Genomic DNA, 25,001 nt, shown 5'->3' with positions numbered 1-25,001 from the left:
TTGGTAGAGTTGCTACCTCGGGAAGTAGGATGGTGGCTTCGATGTGCTCAGCTGGATCATAGTGCTCTGCTTCACTGGCCCCTCGTCGGTCATAGTAGTCCTCATAATCTTTATTGTCAAGTCTCTCATCGAATGCTCTGTAAGTGTCATTGGCATTCAAGTCTCTATTTTCATTGATTAAATACTCTTCTCCAAGAAAGTCCTGTTGGGGATTAGGAAAGGGGATATGAAGTACAGTAGACATATTTAATGATAATTACATTGCACACTCACTATTAGTCTCTTCCTATATGTAACTCTTTCTCCTAGCATTACTTTATGTTTTCCTTTAAAAGAAAAGAAACTTTGTTCATTGAATCCTGTTCAGGCCTGCACAGATATGTATATTCTAGAATCTAGGTATATGGTTTTGTGTGGGATACAGCCTCTAATATACATCTTCCTATCCTGAATACACCAACAGACTTTTGGATGTTTTTATGTGTACATATTTGCTGGATTACCAATAACGACAGGATCTAACAAATTATGAAAATGGTTATGTATAGCTTCTGATTAGATGGGATGAGGAACATGAACCAAAGGTTCAATCCAGTGGATTTTCTTCCCCTGATAAGGCTAGGTATTAAACAGTTGGAGTACAATTGAAAAAGTTATGGATTTGCATGACAGTAATGTTAAATGATAAGGGAAGTAGTATTTTATTCCCATTTTAATTTTTAAGAGATAATAGCAAAATGTAGAGGTTGCAGAACTTTGTTTTTATTTTACATCATTTCATTTATTGTTGCTTTGCTTTGTTTACTAGAACCTCAAGATCCACTAACTGAAACAAGAATATAGACACATAGAATTAAAGAAGCTTTAATTAATTAAAGAAACTTGAGATTTTCCTTGTATCCCAGAAATGAAACCAAGTCATACCAAAAAATCTACTTTTTCTTATTCCTTTCCTGTTTTCATCATATTTCTGTATTTAATGTATATTTATATATATTCATAAATTTATGTATATTCATAAATAATGTATATTTATGAATAATTCCTCAAGTTGTTTAAGCGACAACCCAGATCATACCTAAAATCTTAATCCAATTTTAAAAACCTAGTAAGGTCTCTCTCAGAGATTGCAGGTAAATTTCAAGGATAGATTTCATAATTCTGAAGAATTGTAGATAAATCATTAAAAGTTCAGTATCTTAAATTCAAATCATATAAAGATCTAACCAGTAGATCCCAAACTATTATCTTCCCATTTCTGCTCTGTCCTAAACTAGGTTTACATTTCCAACGGTTAAGAATTAAATTGCTGTTTTAATTCTTTGTTTTGGCCACATGCTGAGAGGGAAAAGGCAGCTTGATGATTTCTATCCCAGACAGTAATACTTACACTGTACCCTAGAAATATCTACATTGTTTCTTACAATTATCCCATGGGAAATTACTATGGCATACAGTTGGATTTTCCCAGCAGTAATTTAATCACCAAATTGCTACTAGTTATGTGCAATCCCTACTGAAATAAAAGTATGTCCAGTTACTCTTTCAACAGCGAGGACCTGAAAAGCACATTCCATTCGGCATTTTCAAGTCCAACAAGGGTTATTATAAACTCGCTTTTGAGGATTTTAATGAAAAGGATAGAACTGAAACTATATGATGGATGGAGAACCTGAGGGTGATTGTCACTGGCTGGAGACAATATAGCGTCCATCTCCAAGATTTTAATAAAAACAATTGTAATGTTAAGTAAAAAAATATGTCATAGTTTTTCTGGGCCTATGGTACCTCTTATTAGGAGTGGATACAACTGAACACACCCAAATCACATTCTCATTTTATATACAAATGAAGCAACCAAACTAAAGTACAAATAGGAAGATTTTGGATGTCTCAGAAACAACTGCAATCTATTGGGTTATCCCAACTGCCTTTTTTATACATTGTGCTAGCTCCATCCTTCACTGACTGCTACTGCCACTCCTCTCATTCTCCCTTTTTGACCATTTCTCCCATTAAAGTCAGCTATGGGTCAAAATGAGTGCCCTGAAGAGCCACATTAATCAGGTTTCAGGATGGGTGCAGCTTTCTGGTAAGGCAGACTGCCATAGATTTTACTCTGGGCATTCCTCAGGGACACCAACTATTTTGAAGAACTTGCAGCTCTCAATCCTTTTCTCCAAATAGCATTCAAAGCAAAATATTGAAGTTGGGGCAGCTCTTTAGAGTGGCTGTCTATCACCACGATGCCTCATATGAAGACTCTGGAAAGGTGCTAGAGAAGGCAACCCTTTTGCAAATGCGAAACTCTTAGCCTAATATTGTATTGTGAAAAGCTGCCAAAACAAACAAAACACTGCACGTACTGCTATAGGCAGTATCTTGGGAAGACAATTGGTAGGGATTCAGTTCAAATCCAAATCCTTCCCTGATCTGAGTGGACTACCTCATTGTATCTAAAGGTAGAATTGGCAACAGAGATTCTTTAGATGTTATTCTGGATTCTGCATTTTGGAGTGATAAAGTCCTAGGAAAGTGAGACCATATGCATGGTCTGAAGACATCTTATGGCTTTAAAGTCTTTATAACATTCATGAATGTTGACATACCACAGACCACAGATGAATTAACTGACATCCCAGAGCTTCATGTGGCCCCCAAAGCAGCCTCTAAAGACCTTCAAAATTTGATGCCAAATTATACTTTTAGTGAAGCACATGAATTAAATTATTAAATACATGACTGGGAAATAAATTCAATCAAATTAACTTCAGCTGTTTCCAGGCCTGTTTACTACATTTTGGAGTGGGGACTTGGCTGGCTCCAAAACCAAAACATAGTTTTCAGTACAAAAAGAAAAGCATTGCACCTAAACTTTCTCATCTTTATATCTATCCCAACTACATCTCACCCTTTCCCTGCTTTCTTTAGACTCTGACAATGAAAGAGCACCCTGGGGGCCTTGGAAACAATGTCTATCTTACCTCATAATTGTGTGTAAGGTTGAAGTTGGCTGTCATAGTGGTAGAAGTGAGGATGCCAAGCTCTGCATCAGGATCCTTTCCCCAGAACTCAGTAGCTGCCTTCATTGGAGTAATATCTGTTGGAATCTCATTCTTGAAGGTGGTGGGGAGACATAAGATGTTAAAGGAATATATACCTTATTTGGCAACATAGATTTAGCAATGTGCTCATAGATTTGTACAAATTCTTTAGGGGTTAGAAATATGCCAGCAGCCAAAAGCCAACTAAAGCGGTCATGACATAAGAGAAATTCAGGCCAATAAAATCTAGTACCTTGAGGTTAGAGCAGAAACAGCCTTTCATACCTCCATGCCTAGGAGATCTGCTTGGAACTTATTATAAAAGATTAATCTTTCAGTGTAAAATCTCCTGGCACCATATCTGCCAAGTTCCTTGAGGGTTTAAACACTGAAATACATTTGGCAGCACCTACTAGTTAAACCATGTTTGCTAGCAGATCTAGGAGTGGAGTTTGGTAAGAAAGGGAAAAAGCTCCAGTAGATCAGAGGCTGTACTATATTGGGAAAGAGGCAGAAATGCAGCTGCACTTTCAAGCACATTAAGTACAGTTTTTCACTCTGAGACTTACAAAACTTAGAACACCTGGTAGGAAAATTCACATTTGGTGCCATTCATTTATCTGGAAATCTGTAAAGAGACAGCAAAATCTATACGAGGAAAAGAGCTTCTTCTGCCAACTTGTCCCAGCCCATCAACAATCTGTGAGTAAACTGTATAGGCTGTTGACATCAATGTGCTGCGTATGTCATTTTCTAGGACAGGTGTGCCTGAAGGTCAGTGAATTGTGTTCCCTGCTGCAGTGTTATCTTCTGATATCTATGTGAGCTCATAGCCATTCTTTTAAAGTCTACTTCTAATTTATGTATTCCAAGTGTTATGTTCCCATGAACATCCAGCAGATCTTGAGGCAAGACAAAACAGCACCTTGGGAAGAGTATTATTTCATTATTGCAGGTGACTTCTACACATATGGAAAGTTCCCCTGAATTGGGACTTAGAAGGAAAAAAAAAAGGGTTGATGAATATATGTAACTGCAGAAGGAACGTCACTCGATGTTCTAAGAAAGAAATAAGGTTTGTGCATTGGCAATTTTGAAACTCAAAGTTACTGGGGAAAGAGATGCTATGTCAGGAAATCATATAATCTTTTTGGTTACAGATAGCCCTTGATTTACAATCGAAGTTAGAACGACACTGAAAAAACGAATGACTGTTTTTCACACAACCGTTGCAGCATCCCCATGGTCATGTGAAAAATTCTTGACACTTGGCAACTGACTCATATTTATGACAGTTGCGGTGTCCTGGGTCATGTGATCATCTTCTGAGACCTTTTGACAAGCAAAATTAATAGAGAAGCCAGATTCACTTAACAACTCCAGTGATTTTCCTGGCAAGAAAAGTTGTAAAATGGGGAAAAATTCACTTAACAACTGTCTCAATTAACAATCAAAATTTTGAGCTCAATTGTGGTTGTTAAGTGAAGGACTATCTGTATTCTGATGATTCCAATAGGTTGCAGGAGCAGGAAAAGTGCAAAGACAACAGATCTTAAGTAGTCATGTAATCTTTGAATACATAATCTCACATGAAATCTTTGGATACGTCCTTGAATGCAACCAAGTTCTTCAGTTTAATCTCAAGTATATCCCAAAGTGGGATCTGAATCTGGATGAACTTGTCAAGCATTGAAAGCTAAGCAAGGCAAGGCTTAGTTAATATTTGAATCAAGCATTAACTTGGATGTAGGAAGAAGGCAATGACAAATCACTTTCAAAACTACTGCCAACCTTGCCTGAAGATGCCCTCAAGTAAAGTTGAAACCCCAATGTTTACATCAAACCTATCAAAGTTTTTCTGGTGACAGTGTGTGTGTGTGTGTGTGTGTGTTGTATCTGTGTACACAAATGTATATTAGTAACTCTATCTTCCATCTATTTACTACTGGGCTAAACCACCCCTGAAATAGCTTCTTTACAGACTCCTAAGACTACAGAGAAAGCCACCTCCTCAACATTGTGCATAAATCTCCATGGACAACTTTTAATCCTGAAGGAGCTCCTTTTGAAAAGGCAAATCAGTCTAGTAAATTCTTCGAGAACTTGTAGTATTGTAAAGATATCTCACGATGCAGTAAGGCATGATTGCAAAAAAGGACTGACTAAACCAAAAACTAACCAAAGAATTAACTTTGGGGGCTGCGATTTCACTAACATACAGTAGGAATCTATATAAAAGGGATGCTACAGCTGCCTACCCGATCAAATGCACAACAAACTTGAACTTTATTGCTAGACAAGTATTTGCAGAATTAGATGAAATGAAGTGTGCCTACATCAGGAGAGAAGAAAGGGATAAGTGGGTGGCAAATTCTTCCTGAGAAGAGATTAGACAAGGAAAAGAGAAATGCTTTGTTATTGCCAATACTAAACAGCCAAACAGCTGTAATTCTGATTCTAGAAAAAGGAACTCTGCCAGCTGCTCCATTTGGCCGGGAAAAGGTTCCCCTTGGCCAAGGCAAGAATGATTCACTGGCAGGATGAGCTCAGCATCCCCCTGTCCTGTATTTCACACATTTGGGGATGCTTCCCTGACATAAAAAGGTCATTAGCGGAAGACAAGAGGAAAACAAAATGCAAATATATTTGTTTGAACATAAGCTAAAACAATCAGAACAAAAGGATCAACAATTGCAAAAAAAATTCTGTTAAAACTCTTAAGATAATGTCCAGATTCTATTATAAAATTACAAATTTCTTAAATTGCTAAACCTAGTTGTGCCAGCAAAATTAAACAAGAGTGTGCACAGTATTCAACTACCATAAACCTATAACTTATGATCAACTTACATACATAACCAAGAATAATGGTTGAATCTAAAGCTGTTATTAGCTGTGAGCTATTTGGTACCATTTTTAACATCGCTTTTCACTGCATAGCTAATCCTAGCAGGAAGTTAGGAGAGTCTCCTAATAACCTTTCGGACTTTTTTTTTTTAAAGCATACAGTTGATCTTCTGCAGATTTAACCAGCAGGTTTAACCAGCTTGTGATTGAGTAAAATCTTTACTCAAATCTTCAGTCTCCTTGCCACATACTGCTCCTTGATATTTTAGGATAAAGGAAGAAAAATAGTGGGTGCTGCCCAAACTGCAAAGTATATAGAACTTTTGCTATTTTCTTTTCAAAATCACCAAAGTAGAGAAAACAGGGGCAGGAACATGAAAAATAGAGAATAAAATGGATAAAAGGAAAGATACCAAACCTATTATCACCAGGAAAGGAAACTGGAGCCAACTATTTTTGTGGGAGTGCTGATTAACAGTTTTTCCTGAATTAACCTCTTCAAGCCACAATACCTTAAAATTCCAATGTCACATTTATAGCTTCCATGGCAGACCCAAACTAGGGCCTATTATTGATAATGCATCATTAATGCAGGAATCGGTTTTCTGAAAATGTAGAAAATTTGCAATTCCAAAAAGTATTTACAAGAATTTTGAATAGGAAAGTTATGTACAAAATGTATACATTAAAAGAAACCATTTGTATGCACATAATTTTTGTGCATGTTATTGTTTCTCTCAATCCTACTGTATGTTGACTATGCAGTGCCTAGAATATTTTTAGCTCTGGGCACCACATTTTGAGAAGGAGATCAAGAAATGGAGTGTATCCAGAAGAGAACAGCCAAAATGATTAAGGATCTGGAAGGAGGGGGAGGATTATGAAGAACACTTGAATTTATTTAGCTTGGAGAACAGAAGACTTCAGGGAGACAGGATAGCTGACTTCATGTATCTTAAGGGTTGTCACATAGAAGGAGGAATAGAACTATTTGCAGCCGTTGCAGAAAACAGGAATAAATCATAGTGGATTTAAATTATTTCATTTGGACAAATGTCCTAAGATGCAAGCTATTCCATAAAGAGATAACTGCCTCAGAAGATGATAGATTCTCCTTTATTGGAAGTGTTTATATAAATGCTACATGGACATCTACCAGATCTAAATGATCTCCAAGATCCCTTTTAACACTTACATTCTATTATATCATGTTTCAACTTGAATTCTCTGAATTCTCAGAGTGGCCATATTCTGTATTTCTTCCATGTGCTAGACCAAAATATGTTTTCGTCTTCAAAATTCAAAACCTGATAAGGTAACGGAAGGGCTTCCATGAGGTTGAGGCATATATTTACATTGTCATTTTTGAAAGGTCACTTAAATCCAGATAAATAGCTGTTACCCCAGCTTCGTTATTCAAAGACGATAAGCTCTGCATATGGTAGCTAAGGAACCCTGTGGTATTTTAATTATAAGCCATTTCCAAAAGATGGACTTCATACAGGTAGTCCTTGTTTAGCTACTGTTTGCAGTTATCACAGTAAGGAAGAAGTAACTGTGACCAATTCTTGCACTATAAGCTTTTCCGATCTATAAAACAAAGGAAAGATGAAGACCATAATTCAATTAATGACTGAGTTGCCAGCCCCAACTGTAGTTGACAAATAAGGACTACCTTTATTGTCATTCTGATAATGCTTCTAAGATATTCCCTCCTGCAACTGTTTAGCACCAGGATCTACATAGCTCCTAAAGCTAATGCATTGTTCATAATTGTCTGAAGAGCAAAGATACATGACTTCACTTCCCAGAGTTCTACACTTATTCGATTTGACCCCAATAGAATAACATCCACTTATCTCATGGTCTGGAGTGACCATGAGTTCTCCTGATTTTGACTGAACATCAGAAGGAAAATTGAAAATGCATTGGCCTGGCATTTGATAGAGAAAAACATGTGTTCAGGTGTTCAAACTCACCTCTGTTTGGAACTTTGCAGCCAATCGGGACTAATGGAAGTAAGAGTCCTTGAGCTCCCTAGCCAGAGGCTATTTGTACATGGTACCATCAGCCCTCATGCAAGGCAGTCAATGGGCAGCCATAAGGGCAGAAAGGTCAGACACTCTGCAAGCAGTTCTGCCTGAAGAACCATAGATGATAAAGCAAGAGGAAGCTGCTAATTAGATGGGTTAGGCATGTTAGGAGGCAATGGGTTAGGCTGTCAGGGACCAGAAGTTATTAGATCAGCAGAGAGCAGTTAGTTGCACTCTCTACCTCGCCTGAGGTTGAACTGAGCGAGGACTTCTCGAGGGACTCTTTGTTTCTCTTCTTCTTGCCTCTACCTTTCTTCCTGCCCTTGCCCCTTCCTTTGCCTTTGCCCTTCTTTCCCTTCCTCTGTGGGATGTTCTGTACAAAGGGGGGAGGGGAGCAGATAGGATACAGAAGGGGAGAAAAAAAGAGAAGGTGGGGGAGAGAAAAAGAGAGAGAACAGGCACTTGAGAAAGAACAAAAAAATACTTCCCCATTTCCTTAGAACACCAAAAGTCACCACCCATACGTCCAGGCTCAGCCACCAGAAAACCATTCACAAGAGACAGACAGGAACATGGCACCAACCCCTTGGAGAACACAGAGGGAAGACCATCACACAACAGATTTATTTGTGGTTCAATATGACCTTCTGGAGAAGACAGATTTGGAAAGTAAGAATATATCTGTTTCTTTTTATCCACATACTCCAAAATTGCTCCAATTCTATCCTCCTCATGGTCCTAGGGAACTATCCTTCTTTCTTTTTCAATTGTGGGTTAATCATCCAAGAGACCTAAAGATCCATTCCCATGAATCACAAGGAGAAGTAATCAGAGCAACTTATGAACCTTATCTTTAGGAGATAAGTCCAGGGGCAGATCACTTTAGGGATCTAAAAGAGGTGTGAAGATTTCAACAAATGGTGGAATGGATACAGATTCCACCACCCACCAGATTGCTACCGCTTACAGTGAAAAAGTTCCAGACACAGCAAACAATTACAACACTAAAATGATGGCACGTTGTGATGGCATCATCATGCAGATGCAGTGATTGTGTATTTCTGAGGAAGCGACATTCAACAGGCCCAAATTTCTTAGAGGCAGGGATAAGATCTAACAAATAGACAAACTTTCTTTTTTTTTCAACAAGTCGCTCTTTTAACCATTCTTCCCCAAGGAAATTGGAAAACACATGGTTAAAATAGCTACAGGACGACTGCAGTTGACAAAACCTTGAGTGATGGGAGAAGATGGGGTATCTATAAAAATGTACAGCCAAAAGTGTATAGAGGGACATTTATATTATTTTATAAGGATTTCCCCAGGTTGCTTAATGCCCCTGAAATTCTCTTACTCTCAGTAGCTGTTTCTTGATTTTATTAAATCAGCAGTCAGTATCAGATTCCGTCCCATTCACCCTAAAAAGGTTGAGTCTTAAAAAAAAAAATCAGGACTAACCAATGAAAAATTCTCAAAAGGCATAAACTCTTATGCACTACAGCTTACTTCATCAAATGCATCTTGTTTGTTTGTCTGTTAAATTTATTTGCCACCCATCTCACCATGGGGCTAGGCTGGGTAGTTTACAACAATAAAACAGTGGGAAAAATGATTAAAATGTAAACATAACAATAGCAAAGGAATAAAACAATTTAAAATAAACAATGGAAGTACAATAATATGAAATTAAGGTGGATGGGAAACAGGAAATGAAGGGGGGAGGTGGGATCAGCTGATTAGTCCAGTAGCCACCTTCAGTGATATATTCCCCCATTGGGTCTCCAGACCAACCAGCAGAGCCAGGTCTTCAGGCCTTTACAGAAGCATAGGAAGAAGGGGGCAAACCTCACTCCAGGGAGCCGGATGTTCCCATGGCTGGCATTACAGCAGAGAAGGCTCTTCTCCTGGATCCTATCAGTCAGAGTTCCTTGACCAAAGGAATCCTCAGCAGGCCTCCTCTGCTGGCATGAGTAGGGCAGACTTGTCTTAGTGGGATGAGACAGTTCATCAGATAATCTGGACCTATGTCATAGAGGGCTTTAAAGGTCATAATCAATAACTACACCCAGAAGCAAACTAGCAGCCAGTGTAGCTTGCAAAGCAGCAGTGTAACATGGGCCATTTTACAGGCCCCAAGGACTGCTTGTGCTGCTGCATTTTGTACCAGTTGAATGCATTTCAAGGATGGCCCCATGTAAAGCACACTGTGGTAATCCAGAGGAGAGATGACTAGGGCTTGAGTGACCGAAAGCAGGGGGTCTTGATCCAAAAAAGGCTGAAGCTGGTACACAAACCAAAGCTGTGCAAAGGCTCTCCAAGTCACGTCCATCCCTGATCTTTGAGTAGGAGCTGCGAGTCCAGGAGAACCTCTAAATTGAGGACTGGGTCTGAATGGGGTAGTGCAACCCCATCTGGAACCAAAGATGTCAAAGACCCTGATCTTGAAGCTCTGTGCACCCAAAACCACTCAGTCTTGCCTGGATTCAGTCGTAGCCCATTGTCCTGCATCCAGGCCCCTATAGTCTCCAGGCACCATGAGAGGGTAGCGATAGCATCACTCAAGTCACCAGATGTAGAGATCTAAATTGAGTATTATCAGCATATTAATGATATCTCAACCCATAGTTTAATATATAGAGTAACATGGAGAAAGAGAGGCTCTTACTATTTAAGTACAGAGAGCAAGGGCTCCATAGAGCTAATCAACCAGGTGCTAGTTTCATTCTCACAAGCAGACATCTTTCTTTGGGTGTCTGCAGGGAACTTTGGCACAGAGGACTTGGCCAGAAACCTGGCTATTAACAGCTCCTACCTTTTGGTTGCCTACCTACCTCTTCTGCATCCTGGGTCTGCAATTTGTAGATGAGCTGTCTGTTGCAATCAGGCATGTAATCCTGGCAATATTGGGCAGCAGCTGCTGGATCTGGCACAAGCAGTAATTGTTGGAGATCACCCTGAAGAGGAAGAAGCATAGCACAACCATTCAGAATCTCTCATGAACATACGATATGCTTATGCATTTTCAATCCAAGACTTTATTGTGTAGAAAATTTTCTGTATAATATATATTTATACTCTTAAGAACAACTCTAACAAAGTAAGATTACAGCATGTCTAACTTTAAAAAATTACATATTTTTGTTGTTGATTCTTACAGAATATTAACTCAGATTGTCATTTTCCAGAGCTTAACTAGTTAGCCTTTCTCTACTAAATTAATGGGCTGTGAGAATAACCCTGGAAGACAGGATGAGGAGCCACAGCCAGGGCAAGAGCCAGACAAGAGATACCTCAACCCACAGAAAGAATGGGGTGGAGAAAGCAACTCAGGAGGGACCTTCCCTATACCTCTGGGAAGAAAAGGCAGATGGGGGGAGGGGAGAAGTGTTTTCAGCCTTACAAGATTATAGTAGCATGCTTCTTGTAAATCTGTTAATCCTTTGAGGTAGGCCAGAAAGGAAATCAAACCATGAGTACTAATAGTCTTGGTTTGGTTTCCTGTCTGGACTACCTGAAAGGACTGACACTAATCTTGCTAGGCTCAAAACACTTTTCCCCTCCTTTGCCTTTAGTTAATACTAAACTAATAAGGGTCCCTTTTCCAACACTTTCTCCAACTGTATTTCTGATGAAGGGTGAGATAGTTCTCATCTGACCATTGCCCTGGCTGTGGTTCTTCCTCCTGTTTCCCAAGGTAATTTCAACCATTTGCTTAAAGCTGGATAAACCTCATTGCTGTGGCTCAGTTTGGCCCTAACTGGTATTTAGTTGCTTAAGTTTTAAATTGTCTCATCAATATCCAAATCAATTTAACCAAGGCCCTGGATGTACCTCTCTCATTCCACTGTGTGCAAATCTCACCTCACTACTTACTTGATTCAATACAAGTGGAACAAACCAGTTGATCTGTCAGTCACTCTAAATTTTGTGGTCTTTTAATCTTGCTCAAGAAAGCCAAGCACAAATACCTCCTGCCAATTATGAAGTTTGCAAATAACTATGTGCAATTCAAAAACTTGGATATTTGTATATTAACCACATTTAGTATGACAAAGAATGTTCACTCACTCGTTTCTGTCCTCTCCCTCTCTTTATGGCTTAGAATCAGAATGCCAACAATAGCTATATTAAATTTTTATGACTGCATGTGTATACGAGCACATTCTCTTATGCAGCTGACATGCCCCAACCCCTCTTGCTCAGCCAGTGTGACCCTAGCAGTCCTGTTGCACAGAGAACATTTGCTCCCAATTAATTATCTCCCAAAATATGGCCAGTGGGCCAACTTCCAGAAGAGCTCACAAAATCGCTGTTCCCACCTGCTCAGTTGGGACCCACAATTAATCTGCTCCCAGCATTCTTGAAGAGATAGAAAAGAAGAGAAATTAAGAAGCAAGATGTGGGGCGGGCTACAGTGAGTCACAGTCCAAGGCATGAGGTCAGGTAGGGACAGAGAGGGCTACATCAAGGCAAAGGAAGCCCTGTGGTTAAAAAAGGAAGTCACAAGGGAAGGAGCTAAAGCAGCCAGAATTAGGGAAATGTCAACATTCCCACAGTTCAAAAATAAACACAGAGAAGCATATATGCACATAAATGAACCCAAACAACTGCAAATTCCAACTATATACACATGCAAGAAAACCAAACACTGAAGAACCCAGTTGATATATAGATGACAACAGGACATGGTAGCCAGGTATACAACACGGTCCAGAGCTTGCCTTTGTTCTTTTAAAGATCACAATATTCTCATGGCTAGATTTATTATGTTGATTCTTGAGGACATTAAAAATTCACACACTCCTTGCATAGAAAAATAGGGCTGCAGAGGTCCCTGGTGGAAGAAGATTATTTGAACCCATTTCAGTCTGGTTTCAAGCCTGAATTCAACATGCATGTGACAATGATGGTTTCTGATAGTGATCTCTTGGAGGACCAGGATAGGGATATGGCATCCTTCCTAATCCTGCTTGATCTCTTAGCTGCTTCAATATTACCATTCATTATTTCTTCTGAATCGCATCCAACATTTGCAAGTGGACAACAGTCTGTGTCCCATTCTTGTTATTATGTTTCTTAATTTTCATTATTAGAACTTTTAAATTGTTTGCATTTTCAGCTGTTAGAGTGGTGCCATCGGGATGGTATGGGTTTTTGGTATTTCTTCCTCCAGTTTTAAAACCACAGTCATCATTTTCCAATCCTTCTTCCATCAACATATTCAGCATACAGGAGTGCTCTACTGTTGCTTTCACCCATTTATTTTGAAATGATGCTTTTGAAATTGTCACTAATGTAATCATCTATACAACATCTTCTTATATTGTTGTTGCCCATTGTAGGGTGGTTGGATTAAAAAAGAATTACTACCAGTTCTGTGGGCATGGCTTGGTGGGTGTGGCTTGGTGGGCATGGCAAGGGAAGGTTACTGTAAAATCCCCATTCCACCCCCACCCCACTAACTTGCTTTCCAGTTCCGTTCTCCTGTGCAGGGCAACCAAAGAAGATCCAGCCAATCAGCTGGGACTCGGGAGGCAGGGAATAGATGGGGGCGGGGCCAGTCAGAGGTGGTATTTGCCGGTTCTCCGAACTACTCAACATTTCCGCTACCAGTTCTCCAGAACTGGTCAGAGCCTGCTGAATGCCACCTCTGGTACTAGGTGCCCACCTGCTTTAGCTGGGAAGCTGGGGTGGACTTTATGCTCTGAGTGGCTCTACTTGGAATATATACCCCTGGCAAGGACTCTGGAGTTCCTTGTTCCTCCTTTCCAGAAATACCCTTCCTTTCACCCATGAAGAGGTAACACACCAGGACCCAAGGGAGGGAAGAGCAGATGCGAATCCATAAATAAGCAATTAACATACTGAAGAGTTTCAAAGGACTGAAGGTATGTGTCTATTGATTATTTAAAATAATGCCCTTCACACATTTAAGTTTACACTTTACCACATGCCACAATGAACACGACTGCAGCATACACAGAGATTTTACAGAACTGGAAGAATGGAAGAGAGCTTCACAAGGCCCTTTCACCTAATCATAGCCATGATAATTTATAAAACTATTCAGTTCTTCCCGCAAGATCTGTTTAGTCTTGAATCCCACATCTATTAATTTTATCTTGAATCCCACCTCCACTGGTTCCCAATTCTTTTGAATGCATGTTTTTTGCTGGAAACAGAAGAGAAAACTACAAGATGGAAAATCTCTATGGAAAAAGGCATCTAGCCCAGCTTGGGAACATTCCTCTGGATTCCACACCACCTGTCCCCAACTCCATTGCGGAGATCCCTGCCACCATCTTTATTACAAAAGGGAGTAGCAACCACCCACTGCTAAGCCGACATTTCTAGGCATTCCCTCAGTCACTGCCCAAATTACCAGAGGCAGATGGCCCTAAGCCAAGGTTTTCCAAGCATTACAACAAGAAATGCTTGTTCTTGGCCACCCCCAAGCCAATAACAGCCTAGATGCCTTCAAAAAATGTTGTGCCCTCTGACATTTTATGCCTGGAGAAAGAATGTATTGTGGGGGGAGAGGCGGGGTAGTAAGGCTTTTCTCTGCTTCTACGGCTACTGAAACTAATGATGTCCTTTGTAGATGAGAAATCCCTAAGTTGTCTTCCTGAAGTCTGATCCCATGCCTATTCTGGAATGCTAGCGGTATACAGAATCCTCTCCGTCTTTTTCTTCTTCTATCCTGTCTTTTGTTTCTGTTTCTTTACTCTCATTCATTAGCAATATTGTCTTTTTGAGTTCTTCGTTCTGTAGGTTTTCTATCTTTTATGGGTTTTTTTTTTCTAATTATCACTCATCCTTTAATCCAAACTGTCAAGATTCCCCTCCTTCACAGATACTTAACTGAAAGCCTTCTCTCTCATTCCTTGGGAGTTGAAAATGATTTCAACTATTATCTATAGTGTTTGCTATCAATGAGTTCATTTTCTCGCCACAAAAGAAAAAGAAAAAAAAGAACAGTTCCCAAATCTCAGCCCTGTCATTTTGGAAGGCCCCTTCCCAAAAATTCCCATGGCTGCTGATCACAGGCTGTTTCAATTAAAAAAAGGGCCTCGGCGGAAATCAGCCAGTATAAGCATGCAAAGCCAGACTCTGCTGAGTATTCTCAACCAGGCAGGCAGCAAGTGCTGAAGAGGGAAGGCAGCAATGGGAAGATGACACAGAACACAAGTCGCTGGCTTTCCATGCTTGCAAATCAATTTGGTTTTCCCCCATGGGAGCAGAGCAGGGATAGAGCAGAAAAGGCCATCTGTATTCTGTGAGGCTTTGTAGCTATATAAAATGTATTCTGGTGCAATTTGTCATCCCAGACCCATCGCAGCCTCCTGTAATCTTGCCAGGCACAGTGAAAGAGATAGCACAACTGGCATGGAGGGAGAAAGATCTAGAATCGGGAGATGCTAAGATGGTTGTGTGAAAAGGGGAAGCAGTGGGAATTGGTACTCTTAACATCATTAGAATCAGCAAGGAGCCATGTATAAGTTATTTTCAGCAGTGTAACTGATGGATACTTTCATTGGAGTGGGAAAAGTGATTTGAGATTTGTGAATAATTTTTCCTACCTCAAAAATGTCTTCATCTGGTCGACGTGCCCCAAGCAAGGTGACCCCATCAATACTGACAACTGGCTGCTTGCTTCGCTTCAAGGGCAACGTTATAGCATCTTCACAGTCGATGTTCAAAGATACGCTTTCACCTTTCACACTCAGAGCAATGCGGTGCCATCTGGTAAAAAACAGTAAAGAAACTTAGTGGGACAAGGCAGCATTAGCTTGAGAACTTCAGAGATAGATCCAGATGAGTTTATTATTATGCAATCATTCTGCCTTATTCACACACAAAAATGGTATATTCCAGTTGTAACCCACCCAAGAACTCTTACTATCTTCATTCATTCATTCATTCATGTATACTATGAAACAGAATAACTGCAGAATGCCTTTCCATTAATAATGCAATAAGCATTCCATTTGGAAGCATCACAGATAAATCTTATTTTCAGTTGGCAGCTCAGTGAGTTTTGCTAACATGCTAAACTGCCAAATATGTTTTACAGATTCCATCCTTTTCCTTTATGTGAACCACTAGATTTCACGAAAAGCCAAAGATTAGCACTGTGGTAGTTTGCAACAATATAGAATACATGAACCCACCTCCAAATTAACAGCTTTTAAAAAGTGTCTGAAATCTCATGACCAAAAGTCACAAGATTTTACTCTTCCCAGTGGAACTTGACAGTTTTAGATAATGTTTGCCTATAATATTTTTCCTATAAACTATGAGGTCAACTACAGATCTGGTCACTAAGAAAAAAAAGGTAATAGCTGTGGAGGAAGAAGCCAGTCATTAAACTTTTCTGCAACTTTTAGTAGGTTTTCATTAATGTATTGTCATAATTACTCCATGTTTGGGCTGAGAGTTGGATAAGGAAAATAACCCTAAGGTTACCCAATATAATTCATGCCTGAGGGGGAGGATTTGAAAACAGCTCTGACATAAATCAAACCCAATATTCTATGCCATCTTTCCCCTACCTCTACTCTCCAGCTGTGCAAGGCTACAATCCTCATGCTGACTGAGGAATAAGGAAATTGTGCTTAACATATCTAGAAGGTGCCAGATCAAGAGAGCTGTTCTGAGCATTATATTACAGGTACCAAAAATGTTTTTTTTTTAAGAAAAAGTACTAGTAGTATTTGATTTTCTTATAGTGCTTTGATCATCAAGAGAATATATTTAATAGTGACATCAGTTCAATAAACATTGATGCATGTAAGAAAAGAGAAATTATGCTTTGGTCACACAATTTTAGTTCTATTAAACCATCTAAGAGAGGGTTGTCAAACTCAAGGCCTGGGGGCCAGATCCAGCCCACAAGGTACTTAGTCTGGCCCGTGGAGGCCACCCTGGAAACAGCAAAGGACCGACTCGTGGTGCCTCTGCCAGCGAAAACAGAGCTCGGGAGGGTCACAGGTGGCTCTCACAAGCTCCATTTTAGCTGACATAGGGTTGCAGGAGGCTGTTGTAGCCAAATATGGAGCTTGCAAGGACTGTGGGCAGCCCTCCTGACCTCCATTTTCACTGAGAGAGGGTTGCAGGAAGCCATCCCAGTCAAAAACAGAGCTTGGGAGCCCATTTTTGCAGGCAGAGTGCTCAGGCCGCCATAGGCATTCCTGACACGAGTGACGTCGAACTGGCCATGCCCACTCTGCCCCCTGAGGTCAAACACAATCCTGATGCGGCCCTCAATGAAATTGAATTTTGAGTTAACGCCCCTGATCTAAGACATTATAGAGTTAACTTTGTTTAGTAGTTGCTCTTTCTTAACTACCGAAGAAGTTGTACTTGACTGCAGTAGCTTTTGCAAACCACAGTTGTTAGATTTTGGCATCTTTAATCCTGGGATTAAAATCAAAACTGTTGATGTCTGTGAGTTTGTGTGTGTGTGTGTGTAAATATTACCTCTCTCAATCTATCACAACAAAGAACCTATAATGTATCCCTTTGAAAACCGCTGCAAAAGTAATCCTATTTAAAAAAAATCACACTCAAACTAAGTAATATTTCAGTCATGTCCACGTGTGTGTGATAAGAGAACCATTTCTAAATAGCTCTCTTCTATTTTTTCCCCTACCCCAATATCCCAACTCACTTGCCATCAGCCAAGTTGACTCTGTGAAAATGAGGATAATCCTCAGGCGCTGGGAAACCCAGCTGGTCTTCATAAAGAAAGACGGGGGAACGTCCAATCTCTACACCAAGCTGCTGTACACCACGTTCATCATGCAGGGAAAACAAAAAAGATTGGCTGCCTTTGAGTGCTCTCATTGTGGCTAATATTGAAAAGTCCACCGGGAAGGGGCCATCTGCAAGAGGAGGAGATAATGCATCCTGAGAAACCAACAGAACCCGGAACCAAACAAGTCTTTTAACCCATCCCCAAATGCTCTCCCCTTTCACCGCTTTGAGGGCTCTACACAATTCCTAGTAGTCCTGAATCTCTGAAGGATTTATTGCAGAATAAGTGCAGAATTTAGACAAGATTCCCACTCAATTTCAAGCCAGTCCTAGTTTCCCACAGGGCCACATACAATGCATGCATTTGTACTCAGCTTTTCGCAATTTTAGGAAGCAAGTTTTGGGACACATCTGTCTTCTGCACATTGAGGCATCATTTTGAACACGTTCAAGGGATGAGGCCCTAAGATACGTATGTAAACCGGCTTTGGGGTTCGGCTAACAATGCAGATCCACATAGATATTATTGCTTTACATTACCAGGGAAGAGCTGCCTGGTGGGGGTGATGAAATGAGTGTGATTCTCCAGGCGGAAGGCCAGGTCAGTTTCCTCCGATCCATTCCTCTGAGTGCAGATGCCAGCAGCGATGGTGACCCCATTCTTGCCCTCCCGCACACCAAACGCCTGGAGCACATCCACAAGGCCATCTGGAAGAGAAGCACAGGACACGGTCCATCCCAGCCTCACAGCGAAGAAAAATAAGTACAGCTCATGCTTTCCAGCTCGCTGCTTTTCCTTTCTTGCGAAGCCTGTTTTACCCGAGGCAACAAGATGTGCTTAGAAAATAATGGGAAACATGTCTCCAATTCCTATCAGCTCTAACAGAACTACTATCGCTCATCACTATTAAGATACAGCTGAACACAAATTGTCCGGGCAAAAAAGAGACACTGAAAGGAAAATCACAAGGGGTGCCTAGAAAGATTGTTTATATAAGGCAAAACTATGTTGCTGTTATATGTAATGTTTTTGTATGCTTTCCCCTGTTTCCCCAAGCAGGTATATTCAGTGCAGTCTTTTCAAGGCAGAAGATAGCAGTGAAGCACATCCTGAAAAAAAATGTATACTTATCTGCTGAATACAAAGTGTTTGAAATATTTTTTTATTTATTTGCTCAGGTGGAGACATTCAAGGGGAGTCCATTCAAGAATAGAGGAAGGTAGGATTTGCAGCAACTCTACATCAAACACCTTGACTAGAATTGGAAATTTCATTCAAAATGGATATTCATTACAATTATAAATCATAAAACTCTTATCAATAGCCAGATCTGCTGGAAAAGATTAATGAGACAGCCATTGGCTTGCTTTGAATAGCAAAGCTATCATAGCCTCACCTGAATTCTTTCAAAATCCTTCCAACCCAAAGATGGGGTTGGTATCTTATATAGGCTCAGCTCAGGGCATATAAGTTTGCCAGATAAGGGGGGGAAATGTTTCTGGTACCTAAACAATGCCACATGCCTTTAGTTTCCAAGAAATGGAAACTGGAATTATGCCCCTTAAAACTCAAGTTGTTACCCTCGCTATGTTTTATTTCAAGACAAATAAACATACTCTGTATGAACACCTTAAAATATACATTCAATGTATGGGGGAAAAGATCAGTGTATCACCTTCCTGTCTTTCCAGCACAAAAGTTTTTAAAGACGTGCTAAGCTCTTGAATGAGTCCATATATAATAATCTGCAAAACCCAGGTATATTTGATACCTGAAAAATGCAAATCCCAGATATTTTTGAAACCCAAACAATTAATTTTCTCATTAGAGTGATAACACTATCCAGCTCTACGTGGTCATTGGCCACTAAATAATTAAAAATATGCAGCCCAACTACAAAGATTGGCCCTTGCCTTGGGAACACATGATTTCCATCCTTGGCAAGACAAGGATGATGTACAGCAGCTTGCATTCTGGGCTGATTCAGTGAATGGTAGCACATCCTCTCATGTCTGGTGAAGTCAAAACTACCCTAGGCATCATTATCTTATGTTGCCAAGTTAATTCTTTCAAGTTTGGCTGTGACCCCAATCTGTAGGCTTCCCCAGCACTGACTGCAGTGTGGAATATAAAGCAACACATTGCTAGTCTAAGCACCTTCCCAACCAGCATTCCTGGCCATGTCCCATCCCCCCTCATGCCACCCCACTCCCTTTTTTACCTGATCCATATGGCTGCCCCACTGCAGACGTGGAATGAAAGGAGTGTTAAATAAAACACAGTTAAATAAGACTTCCTCAATACTATTGGCAAACCGGCCTCAAATCCTCTGGCTGTTTGCCTTCATTTCTAGGTGTCTAGTGAAGCACACTTAACTGAATAGGAAACATCTTCTAGGAGTGCAGATTTCAGCCGCACGTGCTAATAATTAGGAATCTGTCAACGAATAGGTTGGTTACTGAAAACATCCCACTGTATGTATTAAGTATTACTAACAGACTGTGACCAGAAAGTTTCATGCCTATTTCTACACAGCATGGATAGAGAATCTTTAAGAGTTGATGGCAACATTTGTAATTCTGAGATAATATTGTGGGCCCTCTCATTAAAAATTAGCAACTGAGGATTTGATCATTCATAAAGTGGTTGCCAGAGGTATTTGACCAATTAGGGACATCCATTTACTAGGACACAGACCTGTGAGGTTGCTCTTCGTCTTCTCATTTAACATTCCAAAAATCCCTTTCATTGCTGCCAGTGTTCCACCTCCTCCTTCTTCCTGAATCACTAAACTTCAGCCATCCATCATTTTTTTATTTCTAAGAAATCCCAGTAGTGCTGAAGGCTGGCGCTTTGCTTTGATGCTTGATAGCTTCCCACTTTAAAAAAAAATTAAAGAACCTAAAAAAATAAAAGTCAGATAGGCCACAGAGCTTATTGGGCACCAAGAGTGTGATTTTCAGGCACATTCTTGCCATAGGCATCATGTTGTCCACCCTGGTACATTCATATCTCAGACTATTTGTTCATTTGTATGTATATGCATATGTGCGTACATGTGTACAAAACCTCATCTTTCTTATATATTCCACTAATAAATTCCAAGAAAAATTATCTAGCAACAAGTAAAACTCATTGTTTACCTGTTATTTCTTGCTTCTTTCTCTCTCAAAATATAATAAAAGACAAGAATGTTCTTTGTCTCTGTTTGACTGGCTGAAAAACCCTTTCCTTTCTTAGATGATGGATGATATTTTATCAACAAATGAGGACATCAAAAATATTTTCCTTCCCCTATTTATTTTATTTATTTTATTTATTTATGTATTTGTCAAAAGTTTACAATACGATAGAAATAAGAAATAAGAATAAACATAAGTTTAAATATAAGAAATAGGAACTAATAATTGGGGACAATAGGACAGGGACAGTAGGCATGACTGTGCGCTTATGTATGCCCCTTACAGACCTCTTAGGAATGGGGTGAGGTCAACAGAGGTTAGTTTGAGGGTAAAGGAATGGGGGTTTGAGCAGGTGACAACAGAATCAGGTAGTGAGTTCCAGACATTGACCACTCTGTTGCTGAAATCGTACTTCCTGCAATCAAGTTTGGAGTGGTTTGCATTTAGTTTATATCTATTGTGTGCTCTTGTGTGACACAATACTTCAGCAAACTTGGAGCCTTAAATCCATTGCCATCTTCTTCCAGATGCAAAACATTTTGAATGACCAGCTTCACACTGAGTTGCTTGTGCAGAATTTAAAATCAGCTCCATCGCCTAATGAAGAGTGAAGGGACTTTATGCTTGAGGTGGGGAAAAACAATGAAACTTTGATTTTTGGTTTTGCTGATTAGATAGGTTTGTTGTTATAGAAATGGCTAGTATATATTATCAAATAAAAGTAAAACACTGAGGTTTTATGTTACTACCTTATTCCACTGCATCCAAAGAAGTCACAAGTCAATGCTTTTCTTTTCCCCCTTTATCTTACACTTTTCTCTCTTCCCCTTTTCTTCCCTTAATTTCTCATTATCTTAATTTTTATCATATATTTTAATAAACTAATAAAAATATTTGAATCCTGAAATTAGAATGTGAGCTGAGCTCCTTACCTTCACCACAAAACCAACCCAGTCAGTCATTCTTGGCCCTAGGAAGGAGGCAAACCACTTCTTAAATCTTGGCAAGAAAACTACAAAGGCCTCTCCAGGAAGTCACCAGGAATTATACGGTACTGACTCAAAGGCACATGTGCACATACACACACACACAAAAGTGTATATAGCAAAAGGGGTATGTAGCATTTTTCTTCAATCTAGCATCCTTCAACAACAGCAATAGCACTTAGATTTATTTACTGCTCCATCGTGCTTTATAGCACTCTTTGGGTGGTTTATAAAGGCCAGCCTATTGCCCCCAACAATCTGGCTCCTCACTTTCTGAAGAATGGAAGGTTGAGTCAACTTCGAGCCAGTCGGATCGAACTCCAGGCTGTGGGGCATATAATAATGCAATAATGCATTCTAACCATTGTGCCACCAGGGCTCCTCCTCTTATGGCACATCTGCAAAGTATTGGCTAAAAGGCAACACTTTGGGAAACTAAAATTTAAGGAACACTATTTAAAATAGGATGTCTGAAGACATAATACAGCACTTTCTCTCTTTCATGCACATACATGCAGCCACATTTTTAAAGAAATCCATTTGTTTTTAAAAGTTGCCATATTCACTCACTGGGTGATAGAATTTATATACGTTTTATGTACACAAAACTTTTTATATTTTAACTGTATATGTAACAGTTACATAAAGTGTTACCCTATGGAAAGATGGGCAGCAAATAAATAAATAAATAAATACATGTTGGAGCTGTTGGGGGAGGATCAGATTACCCTTCTCCCCTTCAGTCAATAATCTTAAATTTGGATCAGCCTACCATGCACTTTTCTTAAGATAGATACAAACAGAAGCACTTCTACATGCAACACATTTCGTATGTTGGTTACTTGACCCCTTGGTGTTATTAAAAAGAGCAATCCGTGGCAGTTTGTTAGGAAAACATATTTCTCACCTCCCAGAATTAGATCTGGAGAATAACTGTTTGGAGCTGTTTTGTTTTACTTGAAAAAAAATCACTCAAAACCTTTTCTTAAATGATTGACCTCTAGTTGTAGCCTGCACTCAGAACTTAACTGGAACAGTTCAGAAGACATCCCTTATTCATGCCTGGCACTCTTGACAATACTGGGAAAGAAGCTGCAGCAAGTTAATCCCTCTGTTTCTGGCAACAAACTGCAACATGTCCTGACTCATGGTAGAAGGTTGGGAGTGGGAGTGAAGAAAGTGTTTTATTCTTTGCAAGGAATGGAAAAGGAAGTCAAGTCATACTGGCCATCTAGCAGACCACAGTATGTAGCTGTCATCCAATCTTTTCCATTAAATTCTTTCTGGTCCCAACAGAGAGATGGGGATATTGAATTACTGTCCTCAGGAAAGTTCCATCTCCTTCCCATCTCTCATGCTCTTTTGACCTAGTTCTACAATCTATTTCCAGCTGAAGATAGTCCCACTGGACCCATTATCTCATTCCCTAACCTCATGCCTCGGTCCAAGCAGAGCATTCAATGGCGTTTTGTTCATGCTCTTCATTCAAATGTTGAGATGGCAGCTGGGCATGGCACACAGAAGAGGCTCTCTCCTATGTGCCATGTTACTGGTTACCTGTTATCATTGTTGGAATATTTAGAGCAAATACTCTCTTTAGAAAGCAGGAAAAATGAACCAGGAAGGTATCACTGAATGGTTATCATCAACGCACAGCACAATTTAAAATACTGCCAATAACATGCAAAATCAATACAAAATCCCATTCAGCATGATAGGGAGTACTGGATTTGCAGATGAAACAGGATGCGCTAGTATAGCAGACTACATGGGTTGATCTGTTCTTCATATAACTGTACTTCAGATTCCATATGGAGAATATTATTTTGAATTCTTTACCATATGCTTTGTAGTCACTCCTCACAAAGAGAAAGCATCAGGAAAGCTTCTTGTTCAGATTTCTTCCTCCCCAATGGATTTCCTTTTTACATCAGTGGGTGTAGATGCCTACAGTAAGTAGCCTAAGCTTACTGAGAGTTCAATGGCCAGCATTGCAACTCTGAACTCCTAGACGAAGGCAGCTTCCTTGCTTTTAGGAAGAGAATCTTTAATTCCACAGGGAACACTTCTGTATATTGAAAGAATAAATAATTGCAACTCTAACTTGGAGGCCATCTATGCAAAAATAAAGTGGGTGGTTAAATTATTTTATGCAGGCTTTTATTCCAAAACAATTTATTTCCTGCTTCCATCCCATCATTCTTACCAAATATTTACATGCCAGTAAAAGTGATGGCTGCATCTTGCCCTGTTTATGGATGGCCATTCATCTGCTGTAACAGAAAATGTGATACCTGTGAAGTGCTGATTGTTCATAGATTGATGAATGTTTCCTGCATACTGTAGAATAAATCTAAATACCCATTTTTCACATAGCAAATCATAAAGTGGCCTAACAGAAAATTGCTAATGAAAAACAAAAAGAAAATACGATTGCAAAATATACTTTTGTTGAAAAATAAGTCAGGGGCTAAATTGTGACAGACCTAATATTGCATGGGATTAAAGTTCTATTTCTCTCAGCCCTCTAAGTCGAGAAAGAGACAATGGAGGAATTCCAGTAATGTGACTTTATTGTTCTGATCCTTAGTAAGAGAAACTTAAAAGCCTGGCCAGGTTTGTCTCATAGTAAAAAAAATTCAAGGCAGAGTTAAGTTTCTTTCTCCTGCTTGCTTCAATCTCAGCTCTGTGCAATTGCCTCTCTAAATTCCTCTTTTCATCCTTTCTTCAGTAAAGGAGTTCCATTAAGTGGCATAGTATTTTGGGAAATCTTCTGCTCTACTTTAATCCAGAATGTGGAATTAAATCTTCTGTGCTCTAAAATGATGGCTGGAGAGGAGACTTTGTCAGCTAGAAAAGCAGAGGACTGATAAATATGATAAAGCAAACCACAGCTGCTCAGTCCAGCTAGATGTGATGATAATGCAATTGGCTGAGTTCCTGTTGATCTTTGCCATGACTTTATTAATAGGATAATGGACAGAAAGATACTGACTCTTAGAAAAAGGAAGATACTACTGGGAGATTTGAAGTTTAGGTGACCCCTGTTACAAACAATTAAGCCTTGCCTTTGTCCCATGATGCAAACTGATTGACCTTGGGGTTGCTTAAGTGGGAGTTGAAGATTGTCATCCTCAACTGTAATGGTGAGA

The 25,001-nt window shown here is 39.7% G+C and overlaps 1 protein-coding gene across 5 annotated transcripts in view; it reads right to left on the bottom strand.

Annotated features, from left to right (window-relative positions):
- COL5A3 (collagen type V alpha 3 chain) overlaps window positions 1-25,001 on the bottom strand; it is a 139,282-nt gene that overhangs the window by 94,460 nt on the left and 19,821 nt on the right. For 2 of the 5 annotated variants that reach the window (XM_026713776.2, XM_087925506.1), the window contains exons 2-8: window positions 18,221-18,388; window positions 17,595-17,808; window positions 15,505-15,667; window positions 10,756-10,878; window positions 8,166-8,297; window positions 2,985-3,116; window positions 17-202 (exon numbers count right to left, since the gene is read on the bottom strand). In XM_026713776.2, coding sequence (XP_026569561.1) covers window positions 17-202; window positions 2,985-3,116; window positions 8,166-8,297; window positions 10,756-10,878; window positions 15,505-15,667; window positions 17,595-17,808; window positions 18,221-18,388 — 1,118 coding nt within the window. Of the gene's footprint in view, window positions 1-16; window positions 203-2,984; window positions 3,117-7,870; window positions 8,131-8,165; window positions 8,298-10,755; window positions 10,879-15,504; window positions 15,668-17,594; window positions 17,809-18,220; window positions 18,389-25,001 lie in introns of those variants that run through there. The other 3 variants (XM_087925505.1, XM_087925507.1, XM_087925508.1) reach the window with 3 other exon arrangements.

The sequence above is a fragment of the Pseudonaja textilis genome, chromosome 2, assembly GCF_049901715.1.
Source record: "Pseudonaja textilis isolate UNSWEBS1 chromosome 2, rPseTex1.2, whole genome shotgun sequence".
NCBI lineage: Eukaryota > Metazoa > Chordata > Lepidosauria > Squamata > Elapidae > Pseudonaja > Pseudonaja textilis.
Note: the sequence above shows the minus strand (reverse complement) of the source record. Positions and strands in the feature narration are given on the sequence as shown.